Source organism: Canis lupus, chromosome 14, assembly GCF_048164855.1.
Source record: "Canis lupus baileyi chromosome 14, mCanLup2.hap1, whole genome shotgun sequence".
Classification (NCBI taxonomy): domain Eukaryota; kingdom Metazoa; phylum Chordata; class Mammalia; order Carnivora; family Canidae; genus Canis; species Canis lupus.
Genome location: NC_132851.1, coordinates 19,081,584 through 19,107,037, shown reverse-complemented (window position 1 = coordinate 19,107,037; position 25,454 = coordinate 19,081,584). Strand labels below are relative to the sequence as shown.

General features: G+C 43.1%; 1 protein-coding gene across 1 annotated transcript in view; it reads left to right on the top strand.

The window, feature by feature from the left end:
* EXT1 (exostosin glycosyltransferase 1) overlaps positions 1-25,454 on the top strand; it is a 283,918-nt gene that overhangs the window by 233,792 nt on the left and 24,672 nt on the right. The window contains exons 2-4 of the mRNA XM_072774302.1: positions 14,870-14,963; positions 16,417-16,524; positions 21,858-21,977. Of these exons, the coding sequence (XP_072630403.1) occupies positions 14,870-14,963; positions 16,417-16,524; positions 21,858-21,977 (322 nt within the window). The remainder of the gene's footprint in view (positions 1-14,869; positions 14,964-16,416; positions 16,525-21,857; positions 21,978-25,454) is intronic.

Genomic DNA, 25,454 nt, shown 5'->3' with positions numbered 1-25,454 from the left:
GCCTCGCAAAAGATTGGGCATGCAATAAGCTCACAGGAAGTGTTAGTTCTAATTGCTACCATCATTTTTATCAAAAACAAGAGTTTCCCTTGCAATTTCCAAGCTGGTCCCTGTGAATGCTTGTCCATCCTACCCCTTCAAGTCTACATGAGGACCCACATTTTCCCTGCCTGCCCTGCCTACATGTGTTGGGCTCGTATTTTACTAGGAGGACCCAAGCACATTGTCCAGGAATGGTACTGCATTTTTGCCTTACAATACCTTAACCATTACTATAAAGGCCACCTTGAACCATTGAAAATCCATACTGTACACCAATTTGTGGGGTGTGTACATTCAACACACAGGCATTAAATTAAATAGTGTGTGTGCCCCACCAGATCGCCCTGCTTTCTTAAATCATTTAAGCACACTTAATCTAATGGAATGTATTATGACTTCGGCAGCTTTTGAATAAAAGTAGGAGAAAAAAAATTTTAAACGTGGCTCCAACTAAAAACCCCCATACGGTTATTTAAGGCAGCTTCAGCACTTGCACAGAAACTGGGCTCTGTTGAAGAAATAGCCACTCCTCTTACGGAATGATTTTTTTCTTTTTTCCTTTTAAAAAATTCCTTCTTTTAGTTTTAGATTTTGGATGAGATTGGGACTCCAAATCTATTTTCAAGCCATCTCTTTCTTCTGCTGCTTGCTCAGAACTCACCTTTTTATCTTGCTTCTGCCCCTGGTGGTGGTATCTTGGGCAAGTTACTTGACCTCTCCTGGCTTTGCTGTTTTCATCTGGGATGTTGGGAGTGGACGATCTTTGTGGTGCCTTCCAGCTGTTAACTTCTTCTTTTTTTTTTTTTTTTTTGATTTCATGATTTTTCTCTCTCTTGTTATTATAGAAAGCACAAGTGTTGTGCCGTAAGCATGAGATAGGAAAGTATTCATTGATCAAGTTGAAAAACCTCCACGTTCCACATTCCAGGACTCTGAGTTTGGGCTCAGAGAGTTACAGTTGTTTTCAGGCAGTTGTTTGTGCTAAGAGTGGTTTGGGTTTCATTCCTGTTTTTCTGTGGACCTTATTGGACATGTGGCCATTTGATCTTGATAGAGAATACTCTGTCTTGACGTACACCAATGCCCTTACCCTTGGCCTGTTTTGGGAGCCCACAGGCAGGACCTCAAGGCTGCCCAAGTCACTGCTAATGAACCAAACTGCCTAAAATGCTCCAGTGGTTGCCTTTTGGCACTTGGCAGGAAAATCCTTTTCATGTTAGTTTCAAGGTTGTCAGATATCATTATCTCCAAGTATTAAAATTTTCAAAGAAAGGAGGCAGTGTGTTTGATTTATAGAATAATTATCTAGCTTTAGCTCTCCACTTGGCTTTGGCAGTGGTTTTGCAAGCACTCGAAAATTAAATCCATTTTTTATGGCGCTACAAGGTATTATCTCACAGCAAATGATAATTAAACACCTGTGAAATCAATTAGCCCTTTAAGCAGGAAAAAAAAGTTTTCCAATTATGTTTTCACACCTCCAAAACTTTTATAATTCCAAAACCAACACTCGTGGAGACGGATGTGGTCGATGGGTGTTGTGGGGTTAACTTTACATAAAGATGGTTCCTAAATGTTGCTTTGCCTTAACCCCGAGGAAGGCGGTTGGTGGCACCAGCCCCAACCAGAGAGGACGCAGTCGCCTTTGGAGCTGACTCTCAGCAGCTGTCTATCTGACACACAGCCGAGCTGTCAGCTCCTCTACAAAGGAAGTTACTCACTTTGTGTTTTGATGCCAAGTTTTACTTGACGGTTTATTTAAAAGCCAAGATACCTTGGTGGAAACCAAGCAACACGACGTTCCATGTGACATAACTGCTCTCTCTTTAAGGGCCCTGTAGCCAAGAGTTCTGAGCCATCTTCATTACAGATTCATACCCTGAAAGCAGACCGATTGGCTAATAGCTGAGAATGAACACAGTGGAGCCCTGGGGATCGTGGCTGGCTGTCCAGACCTTTCCAGGATTGTGTGTGTTTCATCATTGGCTTTGGTAACAAATTAGCTATTCCAGATGCTTCTTTTGGAAAATGGTCTGCACTTCTGAAGCATTGGATGGGTTTAGGGTAGAGGCCATAATAATTTGGAACTCAAAAAAGAGGACGAGAAACAAAACAATGCCAAGCCTTTGACATCCTCTACATCATGGCCTCCTCATAAACAAAGACCATTCCAAGAAAGTGCTTGCCTTGTGTTCCCTGGTACTCCCAGGCACTTTTTGTTTACATAAGGTTCTCAGGGGCACTTTAGTTTTACATGAAGTTCTCATGTACTCTGTCCTATTAGATCCTCGGTAGACCTTGTTAGGTAAGTTAGACTAGTATGAGTGGTCCATGGTATAAACAAGAATGGATTTAGAACAAAAGCTTGCTTAAAATCAAACAGCTAAAGACAAAGTCAAGACCAGAAGCTATAGTTTCTCATGTTTGTTCATGCAGGTTTCATCCTATCACTCTGCATAAACCTCTCTTAAAGGTATCCTTTAAAAAAAACTTTTTTTTTTCTCCAAAGACATTTTTAATGAGATTTTGCTTTCATAGCAGATGGCATTTAGAGCAGTTGATGAATCTTAACATTAACCAGAGAAATGAGGCTGGTATTGCACATACACACACACATAAAAAAAGACAGAAGAGAATTTCTCTGTGTTCTTCTGTGCTCTTTTGGAACGTTGTCCTAAGAGTTATCCTTGCACACGTGGCCAGCAACTTGGACACTTTGTGACCTCGTAGGTATTCCCTGAGCAATGAGAGGAGATCTGGTATTCATTCAACAATACTTATTTCTTAAGACTACCATGGCCCAGGCACATGGGCTCGCTTTGGCAGCACATATACCATGGTCCAGGCACAGGTCTAGGTGCTGAGGTCATAGTGGCGAATAAGAGCAGGTAAGCTCCTTTTCTCATGGTATATATATGATATCGAGGGAGAACGAGAGTGAGCTGGGAACACAGGCTGACGGGTGAATTCAGACGTGCTAAATCCTAGGACAGAGAGGAGACAGGGACAATGGGACAGTGCGTGCTGAGAACACAGGCTGGTCTGGGAAGGCCTCTCCAAGGAGGGCCTGTTTCTCTGAATGCTGATTTGCATCTTGGGGCAGATGGGGAGAGAATACTCAAGGCAGAGGGCAGAGCAAGTTCAAGCCCAGGAGATGGACTTGATGGTGAGGGGCAATCTGACCTGTGGACACAGGCCAGTTCTCATGGAATCCTGTTGGCCAGGGCAAGGGGTGTGAATATTATTCTAAGGCGCTGCAAGGAGCCGCTGGCGGTGGGGAGGGGGGGTTCAGCCTTGGAGTTAACATTTTCGGGGTATCTTTGGTTGCTCTGTGGAAAATGGATTGAACCTATAAGATTGATCTTATTCAGACCTGAAACTAATATGAACCAGAATGTGCTTCTTGTTACTCTGTTCTCGGGAAGACCCAAAGGAGTAGAATTAAGGAGATCTAAGAAAGAGGGGCGTGGGGAGACTGGGGTTCCAGTGTAATTACAAAAACCGTTGGGTGTTTGCATCTTTAGTTACCCTGTGTTCAGTGTGCTACCTGGCACGCAGGAGCTGCTTGGAATCCATTCGTCCAGTGAGCAAATACCAGAGCACGATGGCATCTTACGAGCCACCTGGTCTACCCCTCCCCTATTGGGACTTAACTTTTCTCTGTCCCACAGGCCCTTCTGAAAATGAGGCCACCTAGGAGGTGGCTAGGTCCTTAGCTGCTTCTGCAGGGGAACTGGGCTGAGCAGAGCCAGCTGGAGGAGAAGGAAGGGGGGACACTGAGCCTCAGACTCTCTCCCCCAGGGCATTGTTGTTCTTCTGAAGGAAATGGCAGAGTCTGGATTTATGGGCCTTTCTCATCTCCAGTGACCAAACCCTCACAAGAGGCTGAATCTGCTAAATAAACAATATCTGCTAAATAAACAATATGTGCCATCAGGTCGCTAACCATAACACAGATTTGTATGTCACACAGACACATTTGCACCTGTACATTGATATATTCATGTACCCAGAGGGGAAAGAATAAACTTTTCGTAGTCAGCTAGCCTCACACAGCTGCCATATTATGTTGGTGTCCTCATAATTTCTGGAGGATGCAGATCTTCACCTCCGCAGACTTCTGAGGCCTCATTTGCTGATTCAGCGCCAAGGGCCCAGAAGTGAGCTGGCCCTGACTGTCCAAGTCAGGAGGTAGGCCTCGGGAATGGCAAAAATAGGAGCAAGGTTAGGAAGGTGAGGTTAGCCGAGCCAGCTGTCATTTCATTAACTGTAATTGGATTCTCAAGGTATTTTATTAATCATTTAAGTGCAAGGACCAGACGAAAGGCTTATGCGCTGACAAAGAATGCAGGGCATGTCCTCTTCACCACTGGGCAGCCACTCTGCAGTACCTGCCCTGGTGATGAGAGCAGCCCAGCAGGAATTCCAGACATCCTCCTAATCCCAGGGCTGGCCAAGTCTGGCCAGGCGGGAAGGAATGTCTTGGCTCAAGAAGGGAAGTGGTCAGAGCCCTGGGTTGGGCCCAGTTTTCTTTGGGGGCTGGGGAGTCACCACCTTTGGACCAAGCAGTGTTTATCCTTATGAAGCCAGGAGGAGGTTGTACCGTTTGGTTTTTTTCTTTTTTTTTTTTTTTCTTGGTTTTTTGTTTTTTTCCTTCTTCAGCTCAGACGTGAAGGCAGGCCAGAAGAGGGTTCACTTTGAGTAGTACTGCCCATACGTTTGACTCGATGTGCAAATAATGCTATTTATCAGGGCCGGTAAAACAAATTTCCCACTCTCACCAGTGTGCAGAAAGAAAATGAAATTTTTAACACGTTGCCAGCCCTTTAGAAATAAAGACAGAGGGCCCCTGGGTTGCTCAGTGGTTGAGCATCTGCCTTTGGCTCAGGTCATGATCCCAGGGTCTTGGGGTCAAGTCCTGCATCGGGCTCCCCGCAGGGAGCCTGGTTCTCCCTCTGCCTATATCTCTGCCTCTGTGTGTCTCTCATGAATAAATAAATAAAATCTTAAAAAGAGAGAAAAGAAGGCATAGAAAATGTACAAAAGGGGCAGCCCGGGTGGCTCAGCGGTTTAGCACTGCCTTCAGCCCAGGGCGTGATCCTGTAGACAGGGAATCGAGTCCCATGTCAGGCTCCCTGCATGGGGCCTGCTACTCCCTCTGCCTGTGTCTCTGCCTCTCTCTCGCTCTGTGTCTCTCATGAACGAATGAATGAATTAATTAATTTAAAACATCTTAAAAAAATAAAAAATCTCTTTAAAAAAACAAAAAAAAAAGAAAATATACAAGAGGAAGACAAAAATAAAGCCCCTGCACACCTAACGGATGCTGAGCATCTGAGCATTTGCCATCCATTTACTATTTTTCGAGTGGCTGCTATAAACCAGGCCCTGGTGGGGGGGCGGGGGTGGGGGCTAGTTCAACAGAAAATAGGACCAGGGCCCTGTCTCCTGGAGCCCAGGGAAAGAAAACAAGAAAATGGGTGACTTAATACAGCATGAGCAATAGACAGGTCAGCCCGGGGGCGCTGTGTGAGCAGCAAGGGGGTCTCTGGCCAAGACTCGGGGCTCTGTGAGGCTTCCTCCAGGAGCGCAGGAAGGGCAGGGGAAGGAAGGGGGGGTGTGCTGAGACGTGCCCCTGCCACTGCCTGCTGCCCAGCCTCGGCCTGTCCCTGAGGGGGGGCTGCCCTTCAGGGCAGACGCTCCAGGCTGGTGCTGTCGGCCCCACTCCCCTTGGCCAGGCTCCTGGGCGCAGAGCCTGGTGAGAGCTAATGGTAAGATAATGACCTCGGGCTTCCCACTTGCCCTCGGGCCTGTCACAGACATTTAGCTCCTGCAGCCCAGACCTTGGTGTACCTCCAGCAGACCCGTTTCTCCACACGAGGTCATTGTTGCTGCTGGGTTTTTTCCCCTCCCTCCCTCTTCTGTCCCCCTGTACCCAGGTGACGCTTTATGCAGCATTTCCAGAAATGCTTTCTTTCTAACCAGAGAGTTGTTGAGACCCACGGGTCCTGGAGTTGCATTTGTCTTGGGGCGATCTGAAATTTGGTGTTGCTGAGCATAGAAGCTGGTGCTCCCATCACCTCCATCAGACAGCATCTGAGATCACCGGGCACAGTGTGGTAGAGGTCTTTCATTTTCACCTCCGCTGCTGTCACCGTGTCACTCCTTCCTTCTCAGCAGCTCTGGGAGGCAAGAGAGTATATTGTGGATTCTGTTCAATGTGATCTCTTGTATAAGCCTCGTAAAACCTTTGTTGCTCTACTTCACCTGTAAAATGGGGCGTTTCACATATTGTTGTACGGATAAAGTGCAATAATGAGGACAGGGTGTTGCCCTGCCTGCAGGAAACGTGTGATCAGTGTATGTGTGTGTGGAGGGGGTGGGGTGGGGGGGTAGAGGTATCATTATTAAAATTGTTACCTTTAGAGGCACCTGGGTGGCTCAGTCGATTAAGCCGGGTGCTCTTGATTTCAGCTCAAGTCACAATCCGAGGGTCATGGTATCAAGCCCCATTTCAGCTTCTGTGCGCAGTGCTTAGTGCAGAGTCGGCTTGGGATTCTCTCTCCCTCTCCTTTTTCACCTCTCCCGCCTCTCTCTCTCTCTCTCTCTCAAATAAGTAAATCTTTTTTTTTTTTTTAATAATTTTATTTATTTATGATAGTCACAGAGACAGACAGAGACAGAGAAGCAGAGACATAGGCAGAGGGAGAAGCAGGCTCCATGCACCGGGAGCCCGACGTGGGATTCGATCCCGGGTCTCCAGGATCGCACCCTGGGCCAAAGGCAGGCGCTAAACCGCTGCGCCACCCAGGGATCCCCTCAAATAAGTAAATCTTTAAAAAAATAATTGTTACCTCCAATGGCTGTCATATTTTATCACTTGCTTTTACATATTAGCCATTGAGCTGCTATTTAACTGAGGGGGAACCAAGTGGCTGCTATTTAACTGAGAAGGCCACCAAGTGGCCTTTTACCCGTGTTGAGGGAAGAGGTGCACCTGGCGCATGCTGTTTTCATTAGTTTATGTCGGTGGTGATGGCCATGCAGTCGAAGTTTAAAGTTCTGAGTTGTCCGTAGATGTTTTGGGTAGAGACAGGGTGGGGGAATTTTGACACAAAATGAGGTTATGATCCAGTGTATTCAGACAGCGTGTTTGCTTCCAAGTGTCTCTTGACTCTCTTCTTCCCTGTGGGAAGCTGGCATAACCACGGTGTGGCTGTGAGGTTTAAGTGAGATCATGTGTGTGCAAGAGTCCACGCTTCCATGGGGTCTCATGCCCCTAGCTAGAGCCCTGCAAAATGTTCCCTCCCTCCCTTCCCTACGTTGAAATCGATTACAAATGGACAATAAAAAGGGCATGATTTTCTGTGGATAGCCAAGAAATGTGAAAGGATGAATGTAGATACCCGTCCCTCATTGTAGCCAACCATCGCTCTCTGCCCGGGACCCACGGTTGCATTCTGAGGAGCATTATAAAAAAAATAAATTCCTAAGCTGTGGCATGACCAGGTGCCCCTGAGGTTCTAGCAGCAGGCAGTGCTCAAGCAAGACTTGCCAGCATGAGAAATCACACCATCTCCAAATAGCGAGTGCCTTCCGACCCCGGCCACTAAGCATCCCTGAGGCTGTAGGTGATGTGGTCCACTAGGTTCAGCACCACACCTGAGTGTAACTCATGGCACTTACCCAATGCTGGAGCTCATTCATGTGCACAAAAGTTACGTGAGTAGCTGGTGAGGAAACTGAGGCTTCGTGGGTCCCCTGAGTTCTCAAAGACCACAGGGGCCTGTACTTCTCTGTGTGTATGCTCACAGGGCATCAAAGAGCCATACTGTGGTGGCCGGCTGGACCCATTTTCTAAATAAAAGATATGTTTCTCAGTTCACATTTATGCCTTGGGTTATTACATGTTAGGGACTTTGGATTTTCTCAAAAACAATTGAAATTTTATGTGTTCAATCTGTAAAGGCCAAGAAAGCGTCTACAGCAACATGATTAATAAAAAACAGCACCATCTTGGACTGAACTGCTGGTGTGACGTGATGCAGAGTTTTGAGTAGAGGAGACCGGGTCTTCTTGGTGGTAGCCATCTGTTACTAGTGCTCAAAACTAGGTGAACTGCTTAGGACTTTGCTCCATAAGAAATGTATTTTCAGGGCTGCCTGGCTGGCTCAGTCGGTGGAGCGCGCAACTCTTGAACTTGCGGGTTGTGAGTTTGGGTGCTACATTGGGTGTAGGGATTACTTAAAAATAAAATCTTGAAAGAAAGAAATGTACTTTTAGTCTCTGCATTTATGTGAGCTGACCAAGGAGGCAGCGTGACGTGGTGGGTGGCAGATACTCTTACAACCAGAAAGTCTGGAGTTGGTGCCCTAATGGCTCTGTTGCTGTGACCTGCATCGTTAGCAAGGTTATCAGACTGAGCTAAGCACTCCCCTGTGAAGTTGTGTTCTATCAAATCCTAAGAATCCCATTGGGAACGTGTCATTCCTCTGCTAGGCCCTTCGGTGACTCGCAACCACTGCAGTGGATCATATCTGAGCTCCAGGAGACACCACACACAGCTGTTCCATTGGGACCCCACCTTTACCAGCAGTTTCATTCCCTCCTCTCCTCCCAACCCCTCCCCAACTGTGGTCGGTTCTCTCATCCTGATATCTGTTCTTGCCATGCGGTTTTTACCCCCCAAAATGCCCACTGCCTCCTTTCAGCCTCGCCATGCTGATCCTCCCTCTTCCATTAATAATTAGCTCATTTTCCCTTCGTCCTGGAGGCACTCGTGCTCCTCAAGTCTCCCCACCAAAGCCAGGTTGTCACTCTTGTTTTTCTCTGCGTCGTTATGCACCTTGCGCCTCCATCCTATTGCTAAATAACAATCATTGATCATCATATTCCCTCACCGAATAACAATAATGCATCTGCCTTTCACTGGACCATCAGTTCCTTGAGTAGTGCTTGACGGCAGGCATTCAACTAATTAATGTTTGTTGATCGAATAAAAGAAAGCACAGAGGAGATGCTGAGGAAGTTATTTTATTTCCCTTCTCCCCGTGTACTTGGTGGAACTACAGCATCATAAATTGTTTTTGTTTTCTTTCTTTTTCTCTTAAGGGATGTGATTCAAACCTGGGTGTAAGCAGAGAAGATTAAGTACTTATGAGGAGGCAGACTGGAGGGAACAGATAGCGTAGATGTTTGCTTACTTCACAAATAAATACTTGAGACAAACTGTAGCAACATGGGGAGACTAGAATTGTCTGGCTACAGGGATGAGAGGCTGGATCACTTGCTTCTTGCCTACCGTCTTTGATTAGCAAAAAGCAGGCTCTTGTGGCAATTGTGCATGCTACGGAGGAATTGTGGGAAGCGCAGGAGGACCAGTTGGCACCCTGCACCAGCAGCATCCTTGTCTCCATAGCTTTTGATAATAAGGCAGAATCCTTTCAATTAGAAGCTGCTGTTCTATTGTGATTCCCAGCTTCTGTTTGCATTCTGTTTTAAAGGGTCTGTCCTGCATTTCTCTCCGGCTCGGTCTTGGCGGATCTGTACTTTCTTTATTTCATTGTTACTTTAAAAATAAAATAGTTCTATTCCTCTCATCCTGAGGTCATTTACCACAGTAACTTGCAGGTGCACCTCACGTGGCAGTTTATAGGGTCTGGACATGATCTCCTTTGGCCTTCACAACTTTGAAGCACAGAGAACTCCGTTTGCACAGGACCTCATACAAAGCGGTAGATCCAGAACCCAAATTCCTCAAGCAGGGTCTTCTAACTGTTCAAGTGGGCTCTGTTTTCCATTATATTCTGAGCCATAAATGATAATAGCTACCATTTATGGGCTGTTTATGATATATGCCTGTGTTTGAGTTAAATGGTATCATCTGAGCCTCATGGTAGAAGTATCTCCACTTTGCCAACGAGGAGGCTAAGATTTAGACAAATAACTTCCCCAAGATCACTCAGCTTGTAAATAGCAAAGGTGAAATTTGAACCCAGGTTTGGCTATGTCTAAATCTGCTTATTCACTAAGCTTTGTATTCCTGACCTTTTAACTCACTTTTTTTTTTTTTTTTTTTGAGCTCTTAGTGTAAAATTTAGGATGCATCCTAATTACCTGGAAGGCTTGTTAAAACAGAATTCTGGGCCCTTCCCCTGGAGTTTCTACCTCAGTGGGTCTTGGCGAGGCCAAGAATTCCCAGTTCTACCAAGTTCCCAGGTGGTGCAGGTGATGCTCCCGGCTGGGAGAACATGTTTGAAGAACCCCTGCACTTGCCACACTGCACCCCCCCTCAGGTGCACTAAATTGCTGCCAGCAAAAATGTGTTTCATATGGAGGGGAAGGACTTCAATTATGCATTATTACATGGCCCATTTTAAATGGGGTGTATCCCATCCATTATTCAGTACAACTTTAAGGAGAAAATTATTATGGCCATAGAGTGGTTCCTGGTTTCTAGGTTAAATTCAGGTCGTGTCGTTTTATTGCATTTTCCTTTGCAGTCATTTATGAAAACTGTTCTAACTTCTATGTCACCACGTACAAATGGGGAGTTTAATACCCATCTGAAAAGGGTAACAAAACCATTTATTAATTAAAGCTGAACGTTCTCTGAAATGAGGTACATGCCTTATCTGCTTACCTTCTTGCTTAGGATATCGTGTGTTACTTTTTTTTTTTTTTTAAGATTTTATTTATTTATTCATGAGAGGCACAGAGAGAGAGAAAGGCAGAGACACAGGCAGAGGGAGAAGCAGGCTCTATGCTGGGAACCCAATGTGGGACTCGATCCTGAGTCTCCAAGATTACACACTGGGCAGAAGGCAGCGCTAAACCGCTGAGCCACCCAGGCTGCCCTACTTTTTGTTTTAAAGAAGTTTATCATTTTGATGTGATATACATTTTCTAAACTTAATTGGGGAGAGAGAATTAGTCCCTTTAAGAAGGCTATCTCTCCCTCACTCCACCCATCCTCTCCTTATCTTTCTTCCCCCGTCTCTAACCCCTGGTAACCGCTAATCTGTTACCTATCCCTACAATTGTTATTTCATGAATGCTATATAAATATTAGCAAAATGCTGTATATATCCTTTTGAGATCGACTTTTTCACTTAACATAATTTCCTTGAGGATGTTGTGTGTATCAAGAGTTCATTTCGTTTTATTGCTGAGAACTATTCTAGGCTATAGATGTGCCACAGTTTGTTGAATCATTCACCCATTGAAGGACATTTGGATAGTTTCCCATTTGGGGCTATTAAGGATAAAACTGCTGTGAACGTTCATGGACAAGTTTCTATGTGAAAATAAGTTTTCATTTTCTCTGGGATAAATGCCCAAGAGTGCAATTGTTGGGTCATATGCTAATCCCATTTTTAGTTTTAAACAAAACTGCCAAACTTTTCTCCAGTGTGACTGTACCCGTTTTACCTCCCTACCAGCAATATGTGAGGGTTCCAGTTTCTCTGCAGCCTTGTCAGCACCTGTTCTCCTGATGGTAGCCATCCTCGTGGGTGATTTGCATTTCCTTAATGGCTCATGATGTTGAGTATCTTTTTACGTGCTTGGCACTTCGTATATTTCCTTTGGAACAACATTTAGTCAATCCGTGGTATGTTTTCAAATTGGATTATTTGTCTCTTGATTGTTGAATGTTAGAATTCCTTACATATTTTGGATACAAGCCTCTTATTCGAAGATTTGCAATTCTTTTTTTTCTAAGGGTTGTCTTTTCACTTTCTTGACGGGAACTGGGAGGAGAGGGAGCCCAGTCTTCTTGACTGAACTTGCCTGAGATAGAGCTTCTAGAAGGCGGAGTTGGGAGGGGTTGGTAATGGAGCAGGTCATGGCTCAAATGCCACAGACGCTCACTGTTCTTGCCAAGATCTGGTAGGTTTTCTTGAACAAATGTTTTTCCATTTGTCATTATATCCTTAGGACAGTTTCCAGAAACTTTAAGTGAATGTTTTTATAATTTTTACCAGCTAAATTGTTGTTATGCTAGGGAGAGTGTCTCCAGAGTTCCTAGTGCCTCACTGTGCAAGGCTAGCCTTCGCGAACATACTTTATGATGCAGTTACCCTCAGCAGATTATAGCCTCAGTTCTCATCTGCATTTCTGGATTATCAGAGGATTCTCTGGTAGGTCTAACAACTAAAGTGGGATCCTCTCCACACAACATCTGCAGGACTAGAACAGGGCCTGGAACATTGTGTTTCTTGAGAAAATGACTGAAAAAAAAAAAAAAAGAATGAGTTTAAGCATTTAGAAGGAAGTAGAGGTGGGGTGTGTGAACATGGCAAAATGGAGAGGAGGGTCCATTGAAGGGCTGAGTAGAAGGGTGCCAAACACACGTGTGGCCCACCTATAAAGACTGTCCTCCTTGCAGGGCATCATTATCCTTCATTTGGAACACACTCACAAATCGCAGGTTCCATCACTAGAGCCCAGAGGAGGAGCTGGTTCGTGGGCTGAGTGAGCATGGTTAGAATTCTGAAAATTACTGTTGTAAGTTTTGTGTGTACATGTTCTCTATGTGTCTTTGTGTGTTTGTAGGAACAACACACACATTAAACATGCATTGTAGACACGTGAGCGGATAGCTACTTCTACACATATACACACTTATTTATACAAGGGTTATGGAAACATAGGAGCAGTGGGATATTCTGAAAGGACATTCTTCTTTCTTACCTAAAAGTAGCATAAAGTCATAAGGGGATGTTCAAACAATCTCTCATCACTTTGCTGATGAGGAAACTGAGTCCTGGAGAGCTCATATGTTTTCTTCGTAATGTCACAGCTACCTAGCAGCAAGAATGTTCGTCCCAAGTCTCCCATCACCTGTTGCGTGAATGAACACAAGCTTCAGTCACGCGAGCTTTATCCTCTACGTCAGCAAATACTGCTCCTGTACCACCACCACTTAAAAATCAACACCCTAGAATAACTGTCATTTGAATTTTTGCTCTAACTTTTCTGCCTTCCCTCTACCTCCACTCCTTCCCTAAAGTAAATTCTGCAACTGGCAACTTTGAAACTTGTTACAATCCAGAGCATTAATAGGGTTTTACATTTTTAGCAGCTTAATGATGAGGAGTAGGACCTTCTGTGCTCATCCCTCAGGGGTTTCTATTCTGGGCATTTATTAAACTTTGCTGTAGTCTGAAGTGTGTTTGACCTTTTTACATTAAAACAATTTGAGTTAAAACTTTATAGGTATATTTGTGTGTGTGTGTGTGTGTGTGTGTGTGTGCACATATTTCCCTCTTTGTTCATTAGGTAGCGATCCCAACATTTTTAACAGTTGAATTTGAAGATACTTATCAATTATTTCTCTCTGTTTGGTGAGCAAAGAAGCAGCCATTACCATCATAATTTAATATTTCTGACTTAGTCAAATATGAGCCCTCTTAAAAATCTTTTCTCCTTTCAAGTCTATTTTGCAGTTTAATTAATCCAGCAAAGGTTTTTATTTTACTCTCAGTGGAGATAATCTTAATCCATTCACGGTGACCTTTTCTTGTGCAAATTAGTTGTACAAGCTTGTTTAAGCAAATGGTCCTTTGCATGATGTCTCTTCTTAATGACGGGTTTATAATTGAAAATTGGCTTACTCCCATATGCCTAGTTTGTGTGAGAATATAAAAATAGATGTGGACTTTAAAAATATAAATGTATATATCAGTACCCCAAAACGAGGAGGGAAGAATCCGATGCCTTGAGGCTATGATTAAATTAGACTATTAGAGTCAGAAAATGCTGGTGACATATGCTTCTGTCAAAGTCACACCTGTCTGCCGAGCACTGGAAGCTCTTAAAAAATGAGAGTGATTTCAAAAAAAAAAAAAAAATAAGAGTGATTTCATCTTAGCTCTGAGAATCGGGGCTCGCACAGGACACGAGCCATTTCTGGCTTCCCAAGTTTGCTTCAACTCCTAATGAACCTGAAACTGCGTGTTTAGGAATGTGTTTGTGGACATCACTTTTAAAGTGATAGCCCTCAACAAAATGAAATGCTCGTTGCTTTTCCTGCACTTCACCAGCAGGAAGAGACAGCTGATCCTCATGTTATATTTTGCCTTTTTTTTTCCCAAGTGCAAAAACCCTGTAATACCATCAAGTGGCATTTGACTCAAAGCAACAAGCCTCTCTTGTGCACCCCAGTTTTCTGCACCCCCTATGTTTTTTTTCTCCTATTATACTTACTTCTCCATTTCTTAGGCCCGCTCCTCCTGTCTCATTTGTCTTTCCCTTAAAGTCATGTCAGCCATTCTTAGAAGTATTTGTCTGGCGTAGCTGAATATTCTTGGTTAAATGTAAGAACTCCAGCTCGAAGGAGAAAGTAAATGTTTTGTGCTTGTAATGGAGGTTTCCTGAGTAGGTTTTAATAGCATGGGGGTGGGGAACAAGGACAGTCTTAGTTTTGCTGAATGACACGGCATTAAACAAGAACTTCTCACTGTGATTTTTTTTTTTAAACTTATGGGAACTAGACATTTCATCAAGGCACAAAAATCTGATTTTTGGAAGCAAAACCTGGGCAAGCCAAATTGTTACTGGGACCAGCAGACTTGTCTTTTATGTACTGCTTGCAAAAGACCCTAATTACTTTGTCCCCCATGAAAGTTCACGTTTGTTCTCCTTCGTGCAACCTGCCCCCCACTACCCACCTCCCCCAAGGGAAAGTGAGAACTGCCCGCCCAGCCCAGCGTATTTCCTGATTTGCTCTGGGTAATTTCATGCAGGTGTGCACCCACAGGTGTTCATTTACTTCCCCCACTCCTAATGGGTCTTCGTTTGCTGATTGCTCCTCCTCTCCTTCTAGGTATGATTATCGGGAAATGCTGCACAATGCCACTTTCTGTCTGGTTCCTCGTGGTCGCAGGCTTGGGTCCTTCAGGTTTCTGGAGGCTCTGCAGGTAAGAGACTGAAACCTCCGCGGATGAGGGCTGAGGGCTGAAGTCAGATGGGGCGAGTTTAACCTGGGATCTAAACAGAATGCATAGTTGGCCTTGAACACCTGAAATCTGTTATCCCAAGAAAGTCTGCAACACTTTCTATAAGGGGGGAAGGGGTAGATGGGAAGAGGTTTACTCCCTATCTTTGGGCCTGAGAAGATTAAACAGTTTCACCACCAGGGAGGATGGGTTCTTCAGGGATATGTTTGCAAACGGGGGGGCGGGGGGGGGAGTGGGGGTGGTGTAGATCTGACTGGCCAGCAGTGGCCTGGCTGGGCTCCTTGCAGAGACACTGCCCCGCTCCTGGAAGCCAGTCTCAAGAGCATGAGCTTAGGAACATGGCTTATCGGTGGTGCTCCCCAGATCGTCTTTTCTGCCCACCCCACTCAGTTGATGCCTCTAAATTCTGACAGTGAGGCCCAGGGAGCGGCATCCTCACTTTGGCCCACCTGTTCCGGGGCTGTGCAGCTCTGGGGCTGCCTCACCTGCTGAGACACTTGTGCACGTCGTCTGCACTTGGGAGTTGCAGTCAGCCTTCCGTGATCTTGAGAGAGCACACTCCCGGCTGAGACTGTGCTCCTCCACTCCTGCCCTCTGGCTTCTCTGTTCTCTCCCCTTCTGTGTTCTGCCCTCCAACAGAAGCGCTTCCTCCTCCTGAAGGTCCTTCCCAGTGTGCTCTGTGAAGCACATGGTCACTAATGTTCTTGTCGCCTCTTTGGGATGCCCCATGAAGCCAACTGTTCTCCGCTTTGGATGATGAGTTATTTGGAACCAGAACTGGGTCCTTAGCCCAGCATTTCTTGGCTGATAGATCACTGTGCAGGCAGCACATTGGGGCGACTGGTTTGGCCCCCTCCACAGTGAGTGGAGCAAGGTTCTGGAGGAGGTGTTTGCTTTGCAAGGGAAAGGTGAGCACCCTGTGGTAGTGCAGTCCACAGAAGGCTTCATCAGGAATGCCAGGCCCCATTCTGCTCTTTGTTGCTCCTAACAGTGGGGTAAACCACTCCACAAGCAGACCTGTGGCAGTTGCATTGACAAAACGGTTTATATTCAAGGTTGGTTTTATGCTAGGATGTTGTTGGTGGACGATTTTGTTACATCAATAAAACTTCTCGAACGAGGCCAGTCGTCTCTGTGGAAGTAAGGTCAGCCAAACCATGTACTAGAATAGAAATGGGGTTTTAGCATTCGAGGGCAAGACTTGCAAGCATTAAAATCTCGGCTGGATATGCACAGCCTTCACGTGACTTGGTGGCTCATCCAGGCCGCCTCCCCTTCGGGCCTAAGCGGTTCAGGATCCGTGCAGTGACCCAAGTAAGAAACGCCAGTAACTGAACTTGTAGTGATGTCGCCTCCAGTTGGAAGGCTCCCCCTGCCACTTCCCCACATTCACGAAGCCCCCTTCTTCACCCAGGCCGCCTGTGTCCCTGTGATGCTCAGCAACGGATGGGAGTTGCCATTCTCTGAAGTGATTAATTGGAACCAAGCTGCCGTCATAGGCGATGAGAGATTGTTATTACAGGTAAGGAAGGGGCTCCGGCCTTCAGCACATCAGCGGATTATTGCGGCCCCTCATCCACAATTTCAAAGAAGATGAATCCAAAAGGTCAGCTCTATAAAAGAAATCTTATCAGGAGAAAATTGCCTGTGTCATGGCGAATATGAAGTCATTTAATATGACATTGTTCACTTTCCCACACAAAATCCACCCGGGCCTGGGGAATATATTTGGAAAAGAAGTGGCAGGTAAAGGACATGAACTTTGATGGTCAGAAGAAGCGTGTATCCCTCCTCTTCCAGATCCAGAATTTTTAGAAATTATACCAGAGAGTGTTTGTACCATCCTGCCACTTCGTATTCCTTTCCTCTATTTCTGTAATTGCCTTCAGATTAATTTTCAGAAAGAGGGAGGTCTCTAGGGTTGATTCTTATAATTAGTGTTATCATTGCTCAAATGATCCAGTCTGGGAGCCTGAGCAGTGTTCTCTTTAACGTGTATATTCAAAAGAGCAGCCTCTAATAAAAATGATTTTTTAAATGTATCTTTTGCCATTTGGATCTCTTTATTTTATTTTATTGTGGCAAGAACACTTAGCATGAGATTCACGTTCTTATTTTTAAATGTAGGATACATTATTTTGACCGTGGGTTCACTGTATTAGACCTCTCTGGAGCTTATTTCATCTTGTTTAACTGAAACTTTATGCACACTGGTTTAGTAACTCCTCATTTCTTTCCCACCCCCAACCCTGGCAACTCTCATTCTACTCTTTAATTCTGTGAATTTGACTATTTTAGATACCTCATGTGGAGGTGGAATCATGCAGTATTTGGCTTTCTGTGACTGGTTTATGTCACTTAGCCTAATGTCCTCAAGGTTCATCCATGTTGTCCTAATTGTAGAAGTCACACTTAATATGATTAAAATGACCATATTACCCAAATTGATCTATAGATTCAATGCAATCTCTATCAAAATCCTAATGGATTTTTTTACAGAAATAGAAAAATAATTCTAAAATTCATATAGAACCAGAAAAGACCCCAAATAACCAAGTCAGTCTTGAGAAAGACCAAAGCTGGAGGCATTAAGTTTCCTGAATTCAGAATATATTACAAAGCTACAGTCATCAAAATGATATTGTACTGGCACAGAAACAGACAGACCAATAGAACAAAATAGAAAGCCCAAAAATAAATCTACCCACATATGGTCAACTAATTTTCAACAAGGATGCCTAAGAAAAGTTTGAACTCAAGAGCTGCCTGCAGAGAGGAATATGATACTCCCAGAGAAATCCAAGGGCAGCAAGGGTTCCGTTTTTCTTTCTTTTCTTTTCTTTCTTTTCTTTTCTTTTCTTTTCTTTTCTTTTCTTTTCTTTTCTTTTCTTTTCTTTTTTCTTCTCTTCTCTTCTCTTCTCTTCTCTTCTCTTTTCTTCTTTCTTTCTTTCTTCTTCTTCCTCCTTTTTTCTTTTTTTTTTTTTTTTTTTAAGAGAGAGTATGCACAAGAAGGTGGGGTGGGGCAAGGAGCAGAGGGAGAAGGAGAGGCAGAGCGATACTCTTAAGCAGGCTCTACATCCAGCTCAGAGCCCAATGCAGGGCTTAAGATTATGACCCTAAGATCATGACCTGAGCCACCTAGGCATCCCAACTAAGGATTTCTGAAGCCCTTTTGTGCAGTAATGTTTTAGGTTCCACGTAAATTGCCCTACTCCTTTCTCTGAAATTATAGAGTATTTTAATGTTTTCCTTTGATGGCATTATATACTTTATCTTGAACTACCACAAATGTTGTAGAATGATTTTTATTTTTAATGTCCTGGCTTTTTTTTTTTTTTTAATACCAAAAATTGAGCTTTTAACTCTGTTGTTGATTCTGCTTCTACTGCCAGACAGTCCGCTAGCTGGCTGACGAAGTAACCCAGTTCTCTTCCTAAAGTAACAGGTGAGGGCTGTGACTTAGGCAAGCCAAGCTGAACACAGCCCCTAGAACATTCCTACTCTCTGGTACTCAGGTACGTGATCTCCACCTGGGACCTTCAAAACAAAAGAGGAATAAATGACCTAGCAAAATCCTCCCGGGGCCGAATGGTGTATATCAAAAACATTCACTCATGAAAGGCCAGACAAAAGTGATATGAGTAGTTCGTTTCCATGTTGCCTTTTTCCTTCCTTTTATAATTTTTTTTTAAATGCATGATCATCCAAAGAAACTTGGGAAATAAAAGGAATAAAAACCATCAGCCATAATTTCTCCAAGGCTCCTATGAATCTGACATGAAAAACTTAGGAGTTTGTCTTGGAGAGGAGAGCATTCTGGGATCTTAATTGTGGTTGTCCAGTTTCTACCATTTCACCAAAGCTGGTATGGATTTCACCTAATGAAGCAGTTTGTTTGGCTTGACTCTGAAGATACTGTTTTCCATTCTGCCCCCACTCGAACTTGCTGGTGGTTTCCCCTTTCCTGAGCACTCCATCTCTGCACAGCTGCCTCCATATTGAACAGCGACTGCACTGTCGTTGACGATCGTTGTAGAGAGCTGGCGCTGAGCCCAAATGTCTGCTCTGGGAGATGTTGTTGTTATGTTACAATTTTTCGTTTCCTGTTTTAGAACAGCTCGGATGTTTTTATTTGCATATATTCTTGTCATTATGTCACCAAGAGAGCTGCGTGTTGCTTTCCTAGATCTATTTTGGTAGATTCCATTAGTTTTGTTACCATACATGACCTTTTGTTAAGACTTCATTGAGTTCTGCAATGCTGAACAATCCAGCCAAATTGGAATTAATTTATCACTCTTGCGTACCTGTCTCTCAGGACAAGCAGATTAATAACCAATAGCCAAATGCCATGAAAACCTGGAACTCTGTCTTTTCAGTCAGTTGGAATTCTCTTCCAGAGCACTTTGCAAAGAGCTATCACATATATTGTACATACAAACAGGCAGCGTATAGCTCACTCGATGTCCTAACATCAGTTTGTGGCTTATTTAATAGAGGGGGAATGTATTGGTAGGTTAATATGTGATATTGCTTTAGGGCGCCTGAGTGACTCAGTCGTTTGGGCATCGGACCCTTGGTTTCACCTCAGGCCATGATCTCAGGGTTCTGGAATTGAGCCCTGGTTCAGCAAGAAATCTGCTCGAGATTCTTTTCTCCTTCTGCCCCTTTCCCTATGCTCTCTCTGTGTCCCTCTTTGTCTCTCTCTCTAAAATAAATAAATAAAATCCTTTTAAAAATAGATGTGACATTCCCTTTATTCGTTCATAACCATAGCCTACTTAGTTTTCTGGAGATTATGTAGTCACATTTTTCTAATGGACTGGTTTCTCGTGATCATGGCAAAATAGTGAAGTCAACTGATATGACTCTTAGGATATGCCATTGACATTTAAAAGAGGACATGATTATGAAAACTGAGCTGGGTAACTTCTTTCTAGTCTCTTTTGGCAATCTAGGTAATTTTCTCAGTAAATAAAAATAAATTGCCCTTGACTTATCAAGGATCCATGATGTGGATAGTTGCTCTGCCTTCTCCAAGGATATTTTACTTCCATTTGACCTTGAGTTCTAATTCTGGATTAACAAAGCCTGCTGGTGCTTTCCCTTTACTTGTTGCTTTCATCCTTCTTCAGTGTGAGGCATCCAGATACACACTTTGGGGCACAGATTTAGTGTCTGCTGTAGGATGTTGCAAAAGCAAGTGAGCTTGTCCTTTTGTTCTTACTGTGAGCAATTTCATTGCTCCTCTGAAAAATAGTCTTGAGTCCAAAAATGTGTTGCCACCTCCTTCCCTTCCAGGGGAAATTCAGATCTAGCCTTAGTCACAATGCCATGAGTAACTTTTCTTATTAAAGCAGCTAACAGAGCATTCCTACCTCAGCCCAGGCCCCCATGTCTATCTACTTAGTTATGCATTAGCAAAGCAAGCATGCAGAAAGAGGTGAGCACAAGAGGGCAGTTTGCTAATCACAAGGAATCTCCTCTAAGAGTATAGACTCCATAAATGAAATAGACCTTGAACTATACATGAAGATAGGGAGCAAGCCCAGCAAATTCAGCAGAAACCCAAAGTACGTGTCAGAGCTCCAGATCCAAACAAGTTCACGTACAAACATTAAGAAGTTGGTCCAACTTTGAGTATCATCACCCTTATGTCAATAATAATAATAATGGTACTAATAATTTGCTATGTTAAGCTTCCCATGTTCTCACTATTGTGTTAAGCAAGCACTTATTTGATCTCCTTTACAACCTTCTCATGTTAGTACTGTATCCCAAAGGTTATAAATGAAGAGGTAACTCAAAGAGAGATCAAGTAACTTGTCCAAGAAAGCACAGTTAGTAAATGGTAGAACTGCGAATCCCACCTTGGTCCAATTTCTGTGTCCCTGTGCTTAACCATTAAGCTATATTGATGGTAAAAATAATCATATCCCTATGGTAACTTCAGTTGGCCATGTTTAATTCAACTCTTGTTTCTTTTTTTTTTTTAAGATTTTATTTATTTATTTGAGAGCAAGAGAGAGAGCACAAGCTGGGGGAGAGAGTCAGAGAAGGAGGCTCCTGGCTGAGCAGGGAGCCCCAATGTGGGGCTCAGTCCCAGGACCCCGGGATCATGACCTGTGTTGAAGGCAGATGCCTAACCAACTGAGCCACCCAGGCGCCCTCAACTCTTATTTCTTGAAAAACTACTATATAAAAGCCATTCTTACAACCTTAAAACATGTAGCAGATCTCTCCTTTAAAATCATGTAGCCTGTTAGAGAACAGCGATGGTTGGATGTGTATGCTGTTTGACAGATTGTGCTAGATTAGCATTAGTGCTGGAGCCAAAAAAAGAGGTCAGGGAGCAGAAGAGCTCTCAGGGTAAGGTCACAGATGTGTGCATATGGAAATGACTATCCAGCTACAGATTAAATGGAGAGGCTCAGAGACATTTCCTCTAGAAACCCCTTTGTAGATCACTTGGAGTCCCTGGCATTGCATGTCTTGGAAGTGTCTGGGGCAAGTCTTTCAGCCTTTCACCAAAACTGACAGCTCCCTTCTGTGTAGAATGTACTTGTCCATGTGTAAGCTTGAGGATTTGTGGGACCCTAAGCAACTGATAAGCTGTTACCAAATCTTAGAGGGGACTTTAACTTCCATCCATTAAAGGTCATTAAGGCTGATCCCCAGTAAGTACTGCTTGTACCTGACACCTCTTAAGGGCATTTCAGATTTTTAGCCGATCCCGTACACTAAAACCTGAATGCTAAGAAATTTATAAAAGCCTAACCCAGGTGGGTTATTTCGATCAAATGGCATCTCATTGTTTTACAGTTATAGTTATTATGTGTTCACCTTGTGTTACAGATTCCTTCTACAATCAGGTCTATTCATCAGGATAAAATCCTAGCACTTAGACAGCAGACACAATTCTTGTGGGAGGCTTATTTTTCTTCAGTTGAGAAGATTGTATTAACTACACTAGAGGTAAGTGAGACCACTTGGCTCTTAGTCTTGAATAATGGTCCTTTATACACTTTTATTGGCCTTCTCTTCTGTATTTCGTGTGGTATAATTGGCCAAATGGGACAACACCAAATTTTTTATACCCGGATTTATCAGTTAACCCTATTTTACCTGCTCTGCTGTGCCCAAGCAGATCCCTCCATTCCTAACAAAACCCCACAGAGGAAAACTGACATGAGGAGGAATTACAGTCCTTGACACACAGATCAGCTCTGTCTTCCATCATTTCAGCGATATGTGGTTAATGACTGTCCTCCTGTCCTTCACACTCAGTGGCATCCTCTGAAGATGTGTTTCTGGAGCCCATTTAGAAATCAGGCAGTGACTAAGTAGGGGAAAATCTTCTACCATTCTAGAAATATGAACAATTTACTGGGTACCAGTGGCTTTGGGGTACAACAAAATCAGTTCTCAAGACGTGCAGCCCAACCAGCATCAGTGTTGCAAGGATGTGTTAAGAAGAAAATCAGGATCAGGATTACTCTATCTGGTGTGGAAAGTGTTAAGCTTTATGAAAGCAGAAAATCTTCTAGGCATATGGGTGCCCCTTGTATGTAGCTTTTTTTTTTTAAGGCAGGAGGGAAAAAGGAGAGGGAAGCATGGAGATGATTAAAACCTTTGCAAGTAGAACAGATAGTGATGGCCTGAGGCCACACCACAGTAGCACAAAGAGCTAAGATGAGAGTTGGAAAACTGCATACTCATGAATTACGGACTCGCAAGGAGAGCAGAGGTCCTCTGATGAGGCACGGCGTTGAGGTAGTTCTGTGTTCTCATAACGCAGCCAGGGGCATTTGCAGCCTCTCTTTGGAGTATTTGCTTTGGAAAAGTATTTACTGCTCCAAAAACTAATGTAATTTGCACCAAACACTGAGGAGTCTGAGTAATACCAAGAAAACTGAAAATCACCCTGTTTTGTCCACACCACTGTTCTCTTGCCATCCTGGGTATCAGAGCCTGTGCTGGTTGTGCCCTGGACACAGTGGGAGCATTTCCCTACCCCACAGCGAACTGGGACTGCTGCTCTGGTCACAGTATCTTCTCAGGAGTGTACTTTTTTTTTCTTCAGCCTGAAACTAGGTGAAAGGGGTTTTTAAGGAGCCAGGCTCACCCCATGAAGGAGACAAGGTCAGAATGGCTTCCTTCTTGCAAGCAAGCTTCTTATTCCTTAAATTCGATTGCATTTTTCTCATCTGTTCATAGGAGTAGATTTGAATATGTAATAGATTTTACTCTTCTGTCTTCCATCCAAGACCCTTCCTAGGCCCTTCTTAAAGAAAGCTGAATGTCATTTTTTTTTCCCTTTGTGGAATGAGTGCTTTCTATGAAAAAAGTGCATGTTCATTTTAGAAAATAATGGAAAATACTTAAAGTATAAAAATACAATCATCTACCCATACAAAATGACTATTGACATATATATACACACACACACACACACACACAAACACATATATATTCATTTTTTATAGGCAAATTTATACACATGTAATTTTCAATTTAAAGAGGAGTCTTTCAGGGGCATCTAGCTGGCTGGATCAGTAGAACATGCAACTCTTAAGCTCGGGGTTGTTTTAAGCCCCCCATTGGGCATGGAGCCTACTTACTTAAATAAGTAAATAAATGTCTTTCTAAACTTAGTTTATAGTATGTTTTTCTCATTTTAATGTATTGTTAACATTTTCTCATGTTCTTAGATTTGTCTACAATTATTTTAATGACTATATAATATTCCATTCATGATATCACTTAATTTCTTTCATTATCCTTACCTTGAAGACATTACTGTTGTTTTTGTTTTTTCATTAGTATACATATTATTGAAACAAATAGCTTCAGCACCAAATTGTTATTTATGCAGGTTCAAGATTACTTCCTTAGGATTAATACCTTGAATTCAAAGTCCTCATTCAAAGAATATGATAAATGCTAAGATTTCTAATACATTGTCAATTTTCCTGCCATAGAATGGAACTAATTTATATTCCCTACAGCATATATGAGAGGACTTGTTTTGATTATTTTTGGTATTTTTCACTTTCACCAATATTAGACATTATATCTTTCAAAATGATGTCATTATTTTCTTAATTTGTATTTCTTCAGTTATTAGTAAGAATGAATTTTTCTTATTTCTTAGCAACTCACAAAGAAAGAAATAGAAATGGCCATGATGTTGTTCCACTTTTCCTCATAATTTTTTTTTTTATTAAACATTTTATTTATTATTTGAGAGCAAGCAAAAGTGAGAGAACACAAGCAAGGGGAGGGGCAGAGGAGAGGGAGAAGCAGGCTCCCCACCGAGCAGGGAGCCTGATGCCAGGCCCAATCCCCGGACCCTGGGATCATGACTGGAGCCAAAGGCAAGTTCTTAACCAACTGAGCCACCCAGGCACCCCTCTCATAAATTTTTAAGAGCTTATTATATTAAAAATATTAACACTTTGACCCTTTTGTCACAAATATTTCCCCCAACTTGCGGTATCCCTTTTTTGTTTATAATGAGGTGATCTTTTCCTCTATGGCTTTTGCATTTGCTACTGTTCAGAAAGGACCTTTTGATCCATAATTTAATTTACACACACACACACTCCTTTATATTTTTCTAGTACTTTCACAGTTAACTTTTTGCATTTAGCTGCTTAATCCAATTTACTTTTATATATATATATGATCTGTGTTGAAAGCCTGTTTTTTCCTTTTTTAAACAGATTGTTGTGTAGTTTGTCCCAACATACTAAGTTTTCTTGCCTCAGTGTTGTCACACTCCACATTTATGCACCTTTGGGTCTGTTTCTGGCCTTTTGATTCTGCCATAATAGTTGTCTACTCTAAAACACAAAGGCCACGTATTTTCATTTTTCCTGCCTTTTGCCCTCCTTTGGTGGACCTCCATTTATTTAACTAACATACTATTGTTGACTATTAATGTTGTTTCTAGTTGTGTATTTTGTATAGATCTAGGTGCAAATATCTTTATCCAGGCAATGGGATTCTACATGTATCTTGGGCTGCATCTCTATATCTTTAGGATGGAGTCCTTACAGTGGGATCATTACTAAGCCAGAGTCTAGGTGCATGATATGCGTTGCCAAATTACTCTGCAAGAAGGTTACATCAGTCTGGACTCTCATAAACCGTCTGGGAGGAGACCTCCTCTAGTGGTAGTCTTGTTAGCCTTAAGGATCATAATTAAAACACATACATACACAACCATGCAAATTTGTCAGGTGAATGATGGTATCTCATTAATTACATTTCTTTTGAGTTTGGTTTGTTGCATAGAACTGGTCTCTTGCCTATTCAATTAGCAGTGCTCAGTTATCCTGTAAGAACAGTTGGATGTGTTATATTCATCAGAATAGAATCTCAAGTCAAGCTGTTGTCATCTCTGTGCTGGAAAGGCCTTCTTCCCCTTGGATTTAAGCCATGTAGTTC